This window comes from Lissotriton vulgaris, chromosome 12 (assembly GCF_964263255.1).
Source record: "Lissotriton vulgaris chromosome 12, aLisVul1.2, whole genome shotgun sequence".
NCBI classification, from domain to species: Eukaryota; Metazoa; Chordata; class Amphibia; order Caudata; family Salamandridae; genus Lissotriton; species Lissotriton vulgaris.
The window spans coordinates 244586059-244602318 of NC_141700.1; the positions used below are offsets into that span (position 1 = coordinate 244586059).

Below are 16260 nucleotides of genomic sequence, written 5' to 3' on the forward strand. Positions count from 1 at the left end.
TTTGCAGTTCACAGTCTGTGCTCTCACCTCCAAAATGCCATTTCTGCTTTTAAAAAAAGTACATTTTACACAAGTGCCTGCGTTTATGTCATGGTATGATTGCAGCCGAAGGAGGTTCCATTGTCTGATTACATCGAAGTATTTTGCACATCGTCTCAAAGTTGTAATTTTTTAAGTAATATCAATAAGGCCTTTGTTCATAATTCCTTTTGCATTTTGTCTCTACAGATTCTCCATGACCCCACACAAGGGCCTGATATGGTGCTGTACATCAAACAAGGATATACTGTGAAGAATACAGATGCCACGAGGACAGCATTGTAGCTATTTCCACAGCCGTATTCTCTGAGATGTTGACATGTTACTGCTAAGGTGATGCTGTTCGTGTGCGCCTGACAGACTGTGTTGTGGGTTGGAGGATAACCCTCACCCCACCATTCTGGATGACGTCTGGGAGAGACATCATGTAGTGGGCCCTGAAGTGTTGTCATAACTGCGTTGCAATGGTTTTATACACCTCCCCATTCCCTAACAGCTTTCTTTCAGCTCTGCATTCCCTTTCTTGGGCTCTGGTTTTCCCATGTGTCTGGTTTGGAGACCGGCTTTTGGCTTCCTTCTTGCCTACTACGTACGAGAAGCGGCAGCGATCCGATGACCCATGCTACTTCCAAGCACTCTGTATCATCATCACCACCCCCATCTATCTCGCACTGTTGGTTGCGTCGCTCCCATTTGCCCTGATTGGCTTCTTGCTGTGGTCACCAATCCAAGCAACCAGACGACCATACGTGTATTCCAGGCTACAAGACAAATCTTTTGCAAATGGACCTCCACTGCTCACCGAATGGAAGGCCACAAGTGGAGGGAAAAGCTTTTGCTTCGGAAGTGCCAATGTTTGCCTTCTACCAGATTCACTGGCGAGGTTTACCAATCTTTTCAACACGCAGGCACGAGCCAAGGAAATTGGAAAGAGGATCCGAAATGGGGCAAGCAGACCTCAGATCAAGATATACATAGACTCGCCAACCAACACATCCATCAGCGCTGCAAGTTTCAGCAGCTTAGTAACCCCACAGGGCGGTGATGTGAACAGCCGCGCTGTCAATGCAGGCATGAAAAGGACAACCTCCATGGAGTACAAAGGAGATAACTCCGGATCCAATAGTAGTGAGGAAAGCAGAGATGTGAAATCTGCAGTGGAGCACAGCGAGGGTGAGGACAGTCCCTGTATTATCCGTATAAGTGGCGAGGACAGTGGCCACATTTCAGATACGGAGGCCGATGCAATGAGTGGACAGGTTAATGTCAGTGGTCCTCCTGACCCCTCCATGGAGACTGAAACAGAGGGCCACAAAGGCCAAACCCCCAACCACAAACAGAGAGAAGGGGACTCTGGCAGCTTAGACAGCTGCACTGCATCACGGGAATCCCTCGTCAGGGCGCGAATGGCCGATGGGCCAGGAGATCAGAGCGCCATCAACAACAAATTGATCTACAAAGCTTCAATCATAAAAAAGACTTCTGCGAGGAAAAAGAAGCACATGGATGACATTGTGGACCATGAGATATCTGCCTTCTTTCCTGCCAATTTGGACTTCCTCTGCTTGCAGGAAGTGTTTGACAAAAGGGCTGCTGAAAAGTTGAAAGACCAGCTCCATCATTATTTTGAATTTGTTCTTTACGATGTTGGGGTCTATAGCTGCCACGGCTGCTGTGGCTTTAAGTTTCTAAACAGTGGCCTCCTTTTTGCTAGCCGCTATCCAGTTCTGGACGCTGCCTATCACTGTTACCCCAATGGGAGAGGAACAGACTCACTGGCTGCCAAGGGAGCTCTGTTTCTCAAGGTGAGTCATTTATAAATACTGAGCCACAGGTAATGAAATCTGCTGTAAATACCCAAGTGCATAATATTAAGCTTGTTGTTGGTAGGGTTAACACAGAAAATATAAAAACAAGAAAAAGCTGTTCCGAAACTTCTTGAAGTGTACCCCTTTTCTTTGTCCTCTTGTCTCAGCGGGTACATTTCCAAAGCGTTGGATTTAAGAAAGAAGTCAGATTACTGTACTGAAACCAGGTCCTCTCTGGTAGACGCCAGAAGCCTTCATTTAGGGGCTGAAGCTAAATCCATTGTAATCTACGCTGATGCAGAAATAATGTGATCACGCGCAGGTTGTGAGGTGTTACACTGTTTCCGTGTGGTATTATTCCATATTTGGTATTTTACGTACAAAAAATGAGGAATACCTAGCAGTACAGACATTTACTACTAGTTTCCTCTGACCAAGGCCTTCAATTTTATTCCTTTGCAGTGCACTGACTATTACAGCACAACCCAGAAAGGTAGTAAAACCTCATTTCTCTAAACTAGCTGACACGTTAGATCCGCTGTACATTTATCACATTTATTACAGTGGCGGTCCGTCCATTAGGGGCGTTAGGGCGTTGCCAGCTCCCTCGGCATGTCTGAACTTAACTAAACTCTTAGTTTATTTAAGTTCAGCAGCTCCGAGGAAGAACTGACAATCATGTCAGTCAACATGACGTCAGACCGTCCACCCCCTTCAGAGGCTGAGGGGGGTGGGCGGTCTGGCGTCATGTTGACTGACAGCAGGCATTGTCAGGTGCAGGCAGCAGCAGCACAAGTGCGCATGAGTGGGGAAGGTAGGCAAATTTTTTGCCCGTGCCCACTCATGCGCACTGGTGCCTGTTCAGGCTGGCACATGCCCATCAGTAGAGCAAGGGTTGAGCAAAGGCTCAAACCTCGGTCTCCTAATGGGCAGGCGGGCGAAGCGTAACACTGCCCTGCTCTAAAGTCAATTCTGGTGGGCGCTGCTCCAGCACCAGGATTGGCTAAGAGGGGTTTGCCACTTCCCAGCAGTGATGCGGCTGTTCCACTGATGGTGCCAGAACGGACGCGAGGTGGCGCGGATCTCCTCAGGTAGGATTGCTTTTATTTTATTTTAAACCCCTGTGCGACAACCCCGCCCCCTTACCCCCCTCCCCCACCGCGACTGAGTGATCTGGTGCAAGGTATAAATGTGCCGAGGGTAAACAGGAAGGGGTACGAAAGGTGAATCACGTGACCTTTTTTGTTGGCAGCCTCTGAACTTACTGTGAAGCTTGATGCTATGACTTTAATGCCCCATGTCATTTATTAGCTATTACCGGTGGCATGTCATGAGGTAAAGTTATGAGGCATTGCAATTTATGGAAACCCCGACTTGGTGAAACATTTAGGCCTTGAAAATAAAAGTGACGTTTGTTAAGAAATAAACAGGCTATGTCGCAAACATCCATTTTCATTGATATTTCTCGTGATATTTCTGAAGCCCCTTAAAGACACATCTTATCCGCCACCTTTCCATTTAACGAATAACAGTAGAAGTTCTGAACGTCAGTCAAATTTCTTTACAATACGAAAGTGCAGCAGGGAGCAGTCCAGGTTCAGAAATGTAAGGCTGCAAGTGAGTAGGTGTAAAGAAGGGAGCGGGAGGAGGGCCTTCAACGTGGAATTCCAAAAAGGGTTGACTAGAACCAGCAATATGAACAAGGCAAATAATTGTAAGATAATGTTGAATACAATCAGGGTAAAATACATTAAACCCAGACAGCGTTAAATAGCTGTTTGAAGCCCTGTAGCCTCATCCGTACCACTATGCTGCGTGATGCAAATTTTAACATAGCACAAAGAGGTAAGATAGCACGGAGGGTCATCCTTAAATCACCCTCAGGGGTCAAATCCACACACCCACCACCAACACATGTCACGAAAAGCCCTAAAGGGCCTGTAGCTGGCAGATGCATGTAACATTAAACTCTTCTCACATAAGTGGTGATTCTTTACATGATTCAGATTGGCACTAAAATAATTATTAGTGCAAAACAACAACCCAGTACACTAGTTAAACCATTTATTTGTTGAATTGTACACATTAAGGACATTTGGCCTGTATAGTGTGTGTATGTTTAAAGGAAGAAAGGAGCACAACTTTCTGCTTATGGAGAAAAGAAGAACCCAATGGTGGTTTGCTTGTTTATTTATGATACAGAAAATAAAGAGACTCACTGCAACTATCTAATTACAGAGTCATATTGAAATTTGAATAGATTTTTTTTCTGTGTATACTGTTGATTTTACACAGTCAATGTAAAGTTTCTGATTTTCCTGACATTTAAAATTTGATTTTACGCTCCCTCCCAAGCGAAACTCTTTCATTGTTGACACATTTCTTACTTTGGCAATACTGCATTTAATCCCAGTGAGGGGGGCGTTAGTGACGTCGTTATCTAGACAAATCGCATGTGTTCACTGATTGCATTTTATATATAACTTCACATCCCTAATGACAGTTGGCCGGCTCCAGAAGCAGTTTTTGCTCATTCATTTTTACTGATGCACACATTAAAGCACGCAATGGAGGGTTTTTAAGCTCTTCCCAAAGGGCAGACTTTTTTCCTCGCTGTGGGATTTTTATTTTGCCTTGTGTCGCATTTAGTAGACCCTCAGCACCTTTTCCCGCGCTGACATCTTATGGGTTGGAAGGTTGATAAGGGGAAACATTTGCGCAAATCTTGACAGACGTAATTTGTCGCCCAAAAACTTTAATATGCCCAGTAAAATCCTGGTGTCTCATGGGCAGAGCTGTGCCACAGAAAGACAACTGATATTCTGCCTGCAAAAATGATAAGTAGAGTCTCAATTATATATTTTTTGTGTTAGTCTGGCTAGGCTGACTAGGATGGGATGTATGTATTTAACCATCTACATAACCACGCACACTTTATTCTTCACAGTCAAAAAGGAGGTGAGCGTTGACCTAGACTAATTATTAATTAGTTTAGGCCAACCCTCACCTCGTTTCTGACGGTGAAGAGTAAAGTGCATGTCTTCTCAAATTTGTTTGAAAATACACCATTTGCCTACTCGTTTTTCAAAAGTTTCTTGGGGGAAGAAGCTGCCCCCCCCCCCCCCCCCTCCCAACCCTCCTTCGGTCATTCGGCTCGCTCGCCTGCCACATTGTGCTCCATTACAAATTTGACGCCCCACAACTTTCAAATGTCACCAGCGGCCACTGATTAATTAGACACTATGATTGAAAATAGATTGGATTAGAGAGAGTTTTGTCTATGCTCTTCCGTTCCTGCTAGCTGGTAATGTACATTCAGTGAAATGAATTCTAAAATTAATAATTTTTTCATTTCACTTTTATGTTCAACTTATCTGATACGATTTCTGATTGTTCATGTATGTCCTAGATTTCGGCGTATGTTGCTGCACTATATCAAGGAAGTGACGTCATTGAAGGTTATGTAAATCAATACAGGTGATAAATAGAAAGGGGTGGCATTAAAGGCTAGCAAAAAGGCTCCCTCTTGCAACAAGGTTTCCTTACCTCTCCCTCTGCATCCTTTAAGGAGGGACATTTTCAACCTTTTCCCATATCTCTATGTTTTTTCTTCAAGCTGGGCCTTTTCCTCTTCTCCTTTCCTCCCCCCTTCTCTTTTCCATTCCTCCATCATCTATTCTTATCATGTGTTTTGCATCATCAGCACATGTGACAAAAACTCACAGGGCCAATATAGGAAACCTTTGCCTAAAAATTGAAAACCTCACACACGTTGGGTTAGAGACTAAACAAGAATATGTAGAGAAAAATTAGAAACTACCTACAGTAGTATTTCCCAAACATTTTAGAACGCCAAGCCAATTTTTAGAACAATAACTTTCGCCACCCACCTAGCTTTAATGGGCGAGGTAGGCAATTTTTGTAATGTAACTAAAGCATTGTGTGGTAGCGTGCTGTCATTTACAGACAGCATATTTTCAATTGAGATGGCCACACTGAATTTGCACAGCTGTACAGTTCTACTAATACAACTATATTTCACACAAATGATAATGTGTGAAAATCAGGTTTCAGTGAATATTTATTATTTGTGCATCACCAAGTATAGTATCTTGATTTGTTTTGATCCTATTAAATTCTTTGTTTCCATCACAATTCAGAATTACAAAAAAATTGCCTTCCTTTTTGCCCTCCTACTGCTTATGTGTATATTTAATGTAAAGGTATTTACATTCTGTTGTGTGTCACAACAAATGAGAGCCTACAACCTTTCACACTGTGTAAGCCCCCAAGATTTTCAAATAATTCACTTTACTTTCTCTGACTACAAAATGAGGTGAGTTTGTAAACACCAATCCCCATGTTAAAAAATTATAAGCAGCAATTGGTCAGAAGCCATAGCCTGACATTTGACTTCTGTCTTTGAAGTGCAGCAGATGTGACAAGATAAATACATCTTTATTTGAATTTCAGACAATAGGGGAAAAAGTTCACACACAGCATGATGAAAACACTGAGGGGGCACAAAACACACCGCTGGTTAAGCAATTACAGTTTGGGGAAATGTGTGGGCAGTGGTGCAGGCACGTTTTTAGAGTGGGGGTGCTGCCATTAAGGTTCTATCACTGAAGTCATAGGGATTGTGAAAAATCCTAGCATCATACAAAAAAATAAGTGTACCATATCACCCACGCCCATTTAGCAGGAGAACGCTAGCATGATTATTTCTGGAGAAGCTGCAGCACCCTAGCACCCATACTTCTAGTGTCTAAGTGTGTGGGTGCTATTGCCACCTTCCATGTTCTCCATCTTGAATCACTCCTAGGGCCAGCTCAAGAAATGGAGCGAGCAATAGGTTAACTGCCCAGGTGTATACACTCTTAGAGTGTAGTCTGATTGCTATGATGTCACCTACTATCTAATCTAATATGAACCATTCATCTTGAGAGAATATGCTAAATAGCTCATGAAAAATGTAACAACGACGGTGTTTACAGTAGATCTAGTGTAGAGCCTTTATGAGAACTTAACTAATGTGGCCATTTTAAAACTTGTTGCCATTTCGTAAATGTATATAGTCCTATGATTTGACAGAACTGTAAATTTGTGGAAAGTCATCTCCTATTCCTCACCCATCATGTGGTCACTTACGAGTGTAGTGGTATCCAACATAGGACTTGCACTTTACATGTGTACCCCACTCAATGTTAGTTGCCTTCCCTTCCAAAGCGTCTGATCGTTATGCCTAGACGTGTTGTCTGATGCCCTTTTAATTCTATTGTTAACCTAACCTTCTAGTAACCCCGTAAACAATGTTCCTACATCTACACGTAGCAAATTACTCATGTGTTGCAACATTCCTCTCTGAGATAATTGTTGACATACTGTTAACAATGTGGGGTATTTGTGAGACTGTCTTAGTGAATACCAATATATATTGGATGTGTTCTGGACTAAGCAGAACGAGTACTTGCCCCATTCCTTGCTACGCCTATCACCTGTAATCTAGGTCACACTCTCCTAACCCAGATTTCAATGTCTCATGAGGAAATGCATACAAAATTTACAAAAAGACAGCCCAATAGGTAAATGTTAGACTAGAGTGTATGCTCGAAACTGTAAGCAGAAGTGACATGCTTAGTAGTGCACTGTTTATGACCTCACATATTACATCACTCATGACATATTCTATGAGATCATTGATTAAATCATCGTAACATCTGAAATGACAGCATTGATGACAACACTGTGCATGCTGGTAGAATGAGTTATGGTTACTTTAGGGCATGAGTCATAGTTACCTGAGATAACTATGATGAATTTCAGTGATTTTGTTAGTTTAAAAAAGTATGTTTTAACTGACATATTCACCTAACTATAACTTCCCTTTAACGTTTATTTTTCTCTGAATATATATATCTATCTCATTAAGGTACGTGATGTGGACTTTTAGTATAGGAAGCATACACTTACCTGTATATATTTAAGTGCATAATAGGTTGGTCATCAGTTTTTTGGCTCCATAATATTTAAAACTCTATATTGTATGCCTTCCTCAAAAAATCAGATGCTGTCACTCTGGCCTTTTCTGTTGCTGTCTTCTTTTTTCATATCTCTCCTCCCCTCATACTGGCCCTTACACATCTAATTTTTAGAGAAAAAAATTAAACCTCTTTTATTTGAGCATTATTTGCTATCGGTTTTATGACTGGATTTTTCCCCCCAATTTTTTTCATACTATTAAAAGATTGTCTTTTTGTATTCATTCAGTCCAGCAATGGCCTTTAGCGAGGCTTTATACAAAATTCTAAATAAAATATAGTAACGGTGGGACTGTATTAATCCCTGATAGCCCCATTCAAATGTTCATTTTATGTGCAAAACACGCAGAGAACATGAGGAAAAAAGGCAGTTTGGAATCGCAATTTTTCCTCATAATTATAAGCTTTCCGCTGTTGCAGTAAAAATGCTGACTTGTTGAACTTAAAAATGAGGTAAACATGAGGAGAAAATAGGGATAATGTTGGATGAAACATCGTATCTTGCCAGCGCAGTTTCACCGCAGAGTCTCCCCTTGTTTATAGAAGCGGAATTAGCTTCCATAGGGTTGTGAGATCGCTTTTTCAAAAAGATTTGCCTTGGGGCAGCAGGAAGATGGGAATAACCTGGTCCGTATCAACTCCGACATTCTTCACACTATTGAGCTGATTTCAATGTAATAAATGTGGAGGCCAGTATTCAAATGCTTCATCAAACAGCATTGCCGACCCCTACCTACAATTTATGGCCGAGATCCTGGACGCATTTCCACACTTGTGCTTCCCACACCAAAGGCGAGCCATGAAAAACAAAAAGAAATGCATGCGCACAAACATGCTGACTTCCACCAGCGCAATTTTTGGTGATTATCCGCCAATTCAACCTGCCAATGTACAAAGGGTCCCACAAACTCAGACCACACCAGTTAATCTTTATCGAAGAATTTAGGCCATCGTTTATTTAAGCAATTTCTAACTTATCTGCGATCCTTACACAGTATTCCTTTCTTTACTTGCAGAGCCTGTGCCCCCCTTAGCATACCCAGGAGCACTGTGCCATACATTCAGTACATTCAAAACACACGAGTGGTGCTCACCGTGCGCACTGCACTAATTAACAAGCAGCAGCTATATTCAAGCACGAGTGCTTGTGCTAGGTGCGGGAGCGAGCAGCGGTGCGCCGGCCATTTGTTTTTAATTAGCACGCGCACTGCTGCTCGCTCCCGCAAGGTGGATGCCAGCACAAGCACGATTGCTTGGAAAGAGCTGACCGATTTCTGAAGGTCACTCCTAGAGCAGCGCATGCGCGCTGCCTAGGCGAGACCTTAAAAGGTACGTTTAGTTCCGGTGCAGGAATGTAAGCAGTTCCTGGAGCAGCATACCCAGGAGCACTGTGCCCTACATTCAGTGCTCTCTTTTGCCTCTGCCCTTGCCCCATGGGCCAGGGTATCAGCAGGGTAACCTTTTACTGCCGGCATGACTTTTTAAACACAACAGAGGGACACTAATACAAGTGCCCCTAACCATGGCACAGTTGCTGCTGTCTGCTTTCGCAGTGTATATTTTTCAATGTCATCCAATTTATCATTTGTAATCCTTGTTTCATCATCTTCTACCATTTGTACTCATAATTAAGACCACATGCAAGATCAAAGCCAATTTTCAAAGTTTCTTATATTCAAGATGGGCCATCCGTGCCTCTTCATTCAAGAATACGCAGTAGTGCTCGTTTCATCCAGAAACAGTTTATTGACAAAACCCAATGCATTTCGGGCCTCCGAGGGCCCTTCGTCTGGGGTAACTGTGAAAACAATTAATCACCAATGAGTACCAAAGCATACACTGTACGTATTTTCAACTTAAAAATGATCTCTTATAAAAAAACGTTACACAATAAAATCATGGTGATATTGGCTATCATGGATAGCGAAAAGAGTTACATGTTATCCGTACATTTCATCATCTATCATTTTATTAACAGTTGTGCGCTGCTGCTGTACCTAACATGGTATTTTACGAACAATCCTAATCCAAATGGTTGCAATACTTATGTGTCAAAAATAAACACACGCCCTACGCTCTGAACCCCTTTCACCCACGTGGCAGTTCACCGGCATCCTACCCTTTGACGCAGTCACCCATGAACCATATTCATCTGGGCCACAGGCTCAGACAGTTAGATTTCCTTCCAGTTCAACACCTTAAACCCTTGCAGTGTACTGCCCGTACCTCTTTGGCTCTGACTGTTACCTGCTGAAGGGAGGTTTTACTCAAACTGCTGCATGTTACAATTCAAACCTGGTCCCTTACTAGACCAAACAAGACCGCTCTGTAAGCCCCATATGCCCCTGCGACGATCATTTAAGTGTGTAACATTCCCCTAGGCCCCTTATTTAATGTTTATTCCTTTGCTGAATCCCTGGAGAAGGAGGCCCTTGCTTGCCTCCAGGGGTTTAATATCCTACCCCCAAACCCCCACCACCAAAAGCCCAAGTTAAACTTCAAATTTATGACTGGCCGGCCCACAAGTCCTGCTAGTGAAACAAGTGCATTCTAGGCATTATTTTTGCCCGGGCTCTGCTTCCTGGGGGCCTCCACTAAGACCCTACGCCTAGCCATATCCCATCTCCTTCGGAGGGGGGGGGGGGTACAGCACAAGGGCACTGTGCACCCATACGAAATCACATTGGGCAAATAAAGACTGCATGCTGACTTTGGTTCAAGCCTCGGGGTCGCGTCCACATCCTGTGGTTCTGGGCAAATCAAGTAATCTCCCCGTGCCTGAATTTGTAACATAACCAGTGCTCATGTAAAGCGCACCAATATCTTTGGGTCAAGTTTGCGCTATATAAAATCTACAGATCTATATATAAATGAGGGCGTGAATGTTGTCTATCAGTTTTATTTGCAGAACAAGCGGAGCACGGTACAATCTCGCATTGTAAACACAATCATATTTCAGTTGAAGTTCCAATGTCAAAAACTGTATTCGAGTACCATATTTCAGTTGTTATGCCACTCTTTATGTGGTTGCCACAGAGTAGTGGAAGTCTTCTAAAGAAATGCAAGCGAGCATTTCAGAGTCAGCCAGGGGAAGCCCCATTTTCATGGGTTTTCTGAATGTGTTGCATTTGTTTATTTTTTACTTACTTTTTTGTTTGGGTGTTTTAGAAAGGTCTAGTTGCAATTTTCATGATGATTTCGCTGTAATGGATGCACAGAATTAAAAGGAGCAAACGCAACAGCAGAAACTGGTTAAATGGAAAGCAGCCCAAGTACTGGCAGATTTTGTAGTTTCCCGAATCACCACTTTGGTGATCATGAAGCTTGAAATGAAAGCCTCAGCCAAGAGACTGCTTTATAAGTTTGCTTTTAAGGAGTTTTTGGAAAAAGAAGTAGTTTAGATCAGCTTTGATTTGGTGCTGCAGATCTTCAGTTTGGAGCCCTCGTAAATTTGCACTGCCTTGGGAGATTAGATTTTATCCCCAATGGGCAGGGCCCCTCATAGCTTTTGAGAATAGTATTGAGGTACCTTTAAAGCAATTTCTTCCGTTTAGTGCAGGGATCTAGTGTGCAGTAAAATAGATGAGACCAGTACTTTAATTTGACCCGGTGGTATCTGGTGCTCGGCACCGGCACTTAATTGTCTACACCGGCACTTGTGACAGTCTGCCACAAGGTGGCGCTGTCTGGCTACTTTAGAGATGAACACAACAACAGTTAAATATTAATTCAATACACAATAAAAATAACTATTTCCTGCTTCCCAAGCGATTCTTATAGATTTTGGGACCTCGAAAAGCCTGAAACATCTCACGTGTAGGAGTGTGATGGTTAGTAGTTGTGTTGTTACTATCATTGGCAGCTGGCAGGGACAATGTATGGTGCAAGCTGCAGTGGCTTCCTGATAAGAGCCCTGGCACTTTTTTTTTTTTAAATTGAGCACTGAGTGATACCTCATGAGAGGGCGATTGAATTAATGTCAGATGCATGAATAAGGTTGGTGCTTTGGCTGAAATCATGTACTGTTCTTTCCTGAGATGAGAGATGACTTTTAACAGTAAACTTGATTACCTGCAATCCAATTAGTTAACATGTTAGAGTCATCTGAGGGAATTCTCTTAGTACAGTTAGAAGTAGCTCTAGATATTGCTGAGTAATATGAAATCAATGGGGCTTAATGAAGGTGATTATTATTTCTGGGATGGGTGCACTTTCTAAAGTAATTCCAAGTCTTATTGAATTGTTCAGGATTTATTTGTTAGACCACTTTTCTTTCTAAGACTAAATATAAACATCTTTTTTGGGTAGGCAGAAAAAGGAGGGCTTCCTTGTGGGTCCATGCTAGAGCGAAATCATAGTTTCAGTCTTGTGGATATAGGATTTCCTTTCACACATCATTGCTGTCTTGTACTTAAGTACCATAGGACCAGTTAAAGTAAAGTACCATAGGACCAGTTAAAGTAAACGGAGACTACAACTATCAGCATGAATTAGCATGTTAAACTAAAGTACCAAATAATTGTAACATGTTTTTCATATAGCGCTTTGTGCCATATTTTTGTGGTTTCTGAACACTGTAAATAATAAGTGTAACTATTCCACAATAGAATGTACTTCATTTACCGACCTGAGAAGGATGGAATGCTAAGTCAGTCCTTCCAGGAATGGAACTCATGACCTGAAGATCACTGCACACCCTAGTGTCTAACGTTTAACTCACTCAGTGATCCTGCTATCTTAAATAAGGTGGGGGAAGGATAGTCATGTGGAATGATTTGATGACATACAAATATGAGAAAAAGGCGGATAATGGCTTTTTCTTTCCTGCCTCACAGTCCTAAATTTGCAGAAGAGCAAAGCTTTTCTCAAATGTCCGCCTCCATCTCTATTGAATATCGGGGGTTGCCAAATACCAAGGCCGTCTAGTCTTGATTCAACCTCATACCACCTTCAACCACCACAAGAGACTCCCTGCCCTTTATCCCAGTATTGCATGTTCTTTGTTATCCCTGCTTTCTCCCTTTGTCACTGTTTTCCAGTCTCTCTCTTTTCTGACTTTCTGTCTCCTTTCTTCTTCAAAGTCTGATGATGAAAAAAGCAGCCCCCATAAATGAATGCCAGCAGACCACACCTGCAACCACCAACTCAAATTAAGCACTACTGAAGGATCACAATGCTAAGCTGAGACGTTATGAATTATACTCAAGAAGTTTTCTCTTTTTGATGACTTAATACATGCTAAGGATTGCTTACTTTCAATCGAGTCTGTTAGTGTCCATAAAAGTGAAAGGCTCAGCTGAGGGATTGATGGGTGCACCAAGACTATGAGAATTCACCTTATGTTTGGGTCTGGCTTAACAGCTTCAATTGTCTGCTGGAAGACTATCAAAGAATGCGCCACGGTGGGCTTTGAACCAGCCCCTTTGCCTCTCGCTTGTTTGGGCCAGGCATCTAAAAGGAATTGCTTTGAGATAGTATCAATCACAAAGTGGCTCAACTGAGAGGATTATCATGCAATTAGTTATTATATATATTATTCTGATTCCTAGGGAGTATTTAGATTGCAGTGAGTGTGCTTGTTTTGCCAGCGGGCGGGGACTATTTTGTGAACTCAGAAGCCATTTTTGAAAGAAACCTTTCTCCATTAAATGCACAATAATCAAATTCTTATTTGGAGTATAATGTAAATGCATTTGTACATATTCAGTTATATTTTTGTGTGAAAAAACGACATAAAAAAATAAAAAAACATTTTATCAAAAGAAAATCATATCTGATACACGTATTATATTGAAAGTAGATACTTTTCTTCATTGTTCAAGCAAGCTATTTTACGGGTGTATCTTTTAATGCTAAAAGATGCCCTTTTGGGATTTTGGCTGTTATTACTCTCATGTGGTAGGATGAGGCTATTTCTTACAGGTACTTCGATGTATTTCTTGTTTGAAATGGAATGATATGCAGGACATACGCCCTCCCTTTGATTGATGGATGGTAACATGCTAACTCTCTTTTGTTTTATTTCTTGGTGTTTCTGGCACCATTTGTTTTGGTCTATTCTTGGTCCCATCGGTTTTGTGTATTTCTCAGAGTAGTAGTCTGAGCCTGATCCCAAGATTGTCGTCACACTTTGTTATTTTGTTTGCAGCTCGAGAGAGCCTGGTCCCTAAATGGCTGCTTTGGAATCTTGAGAGATCAACAGCAAGAGCTTTGATCTCCAAGACATTTTGCAGCCAGCTTGAAATCAGGCCATCTATTGGAAGTGAATCATTTCCAGGCATGTTGTCATTTCTTTTCAGTTGTGGTCTAAACGTTTGTTATTCCTGTTATTTTAGAAGTCTGGCATGTGTGTCTGTAAGTTCGAATCTGGACTGTTTTCCTGTGAGCAAGCAAGGGCTTTTTTCTTTTCCATTTTCGTTCTGCTCTTTGTTGCAAGATGAAGCCACGACAGAAGGCTTCAGCTTTTACATACTGAGATATAAATAAATCATACCCTATTATTCAACTTTAAGTACATTCTCCTACCTCTCCCTTCAAAGTCCAGTGAAGACAGTCTTCTGTTTTATCCTTTATCTTATTCGTACACCTAGTCCATTCTTGCCTATTGCTACGTGCAATCAGTGGCGACTACAAGTATAAACATATGGTAGGGCTCTATGGCGCCAAACTCACCAAATACTACACCCCTGGTGCCCACCTCTCTCCCCATCGGCATCCATGAGCGGGAAATGGAAGGACTTCCTTCCTGCTCAGTGGACAACAATACAACCAATGATGGAGCTGCTCTCATGCTGAGAGCAGCTCCAGGATTGGTAGGAGCAGGCTAACCCAATGCTCATTTTGAGGCTAGCGGCCTGTGCCAGCAATGCCCCGGCTGTTTCACATGCAGGGGATTGCGGGGCGCGCACTGCACATGTCTGGCAGGCCGCAGCAATAGAGCCAGCCAACCCGACATGCACACTGCAGGGGCAGCTATAATCCTGTAATTGAAGGATTCAGCCCTGCCCCCTGCCCTCGCACTGCGGCATTTAAGTGAAATGGTATTGGCATGCGATTTTACTTATTCGTGTATGTCATCTCAAACAGAGGAGCCGTCCCTATGTGCAAAAGGAGAACCGTACTGTTACCTATCAGGGGAGACAGGCGTCAGGTCTGCGAGGTATTGGATAATATAGCTTGTGTGGTGAAAAGCGATCACACCGGTATAAGGCAGCCCAGGGGCAAAAATGCACTTTATAAACCAGAAAAATTCAGATTCCAAGAACTCGCCGTCACGAATCAAAAAGCAATGCAGAAGAAAGGAGTAAAGGTTGGCAACATCCCAAAACGTCTAAATTATTTGCTGACACGAGGAAGCAATACGTATGTGTACACAGAAAAAGGACAGAAAAGTCACACCACCGTGCATTTTTTGGCCACCTCTAAGTTGCCTTGACCATTTTGCAGTTTGTTTAAGGCCTGCTTTCATTTCTCAAATCTTCATATGTTGTCAACATAAAGGGCTACAAGCTTTATGGTAGACACCTTTCAGTAGCTACCTCACACAAGCAAGGCTATGAATCTGGTGGCAGCCCTGCCCACTACTGGCCGTAAAACTGGGCGGAAGGTTAACTGACACTTCAGCATTCTCTTTGATTTGTTGGCATGGCTCTTGTTGAATCGTTACCTGAAACTCTATGTCCCAGGAAACGTTTCATGATGCTCTTGGCAAAGCACATTCCAATTAAAGACCTGGATCTCTCCGGATTTAAAACATTCCTTTGCAATACAGAACACAACTTTGGTGCATACACCTCAGAATCTTACGACATTAGGATGAACTCGTCTTGTACGTTCACTTGTCCTCTGGCTAATGATGTGCTACATCTGGGCGAAAAATATGTAGGCCCAGAAGTGTGATAAATGTTAAATAAAAAAAAAATAAGCTCCATACAACCAGGAGCACTGCTTGTAATCTACAATTCTATCAGATTTTTACAGAAGTATGTTTACTTAACACGTTAAATCTTATTGTTTATCTAGGTGTCTGTAGATATGTGCTGGATGTAATTGAAATAGAGTGAAAGGGCCTGGCCAAAATCAGTGGGCCTAGATTTATGCCCAAACTCTCAATTGGAGGAGATGGATGATCATATTTCGGCGTCAGTATCAGTGGACTCCACAGTGGCCAGTCTGGTAGGACGGACTCCCACGGTCCATGTCCCTGCTAGATGGTGCTCCCATCGCAGCCAGAACAAATCTATTCTTAACTCCTTCCAAGCGCGTGACAGAACCGCTCCGTCACGAGCATCGGTTGAGCTGTGCTCATGACGGAGCGGTTCCGTCATGGCCCGCTCGGCGCGCCTGTGCGGTGCGAATTCCGCGCCTGCTCT

At 42.5% G+C, this 16260-nt stretch overlaps 1 protein-coding gene across 4 annotated transcripts in view; it reads left to right on the forward strand.

Moving 5' to 3' along the window:
- Positions 1 to 16260, forward strand: part of SMPD3 (sphingomyelin phosphodiesterase 3) — a 976655-nt gene that overhangs the window by 682408 nt on the left and 277987 nt on the right. For all 4 annotated transcript variants that reach the window (XM_086947747.1, XM_086947744.1, XM_086947745.1 and 1 more), the window contains one exon: positions 229 to 1844. In XM_086947747.1, the coding sequence (XP_086803873.1) occupies positions 504 to 1844 (1341 nt within the window). In that variant the 5' untranslated portion in view covers positions 229 to 503. The remainder of the gene's footprint in view (positions 1 to 228; positions 1845 to 16260) is intronic.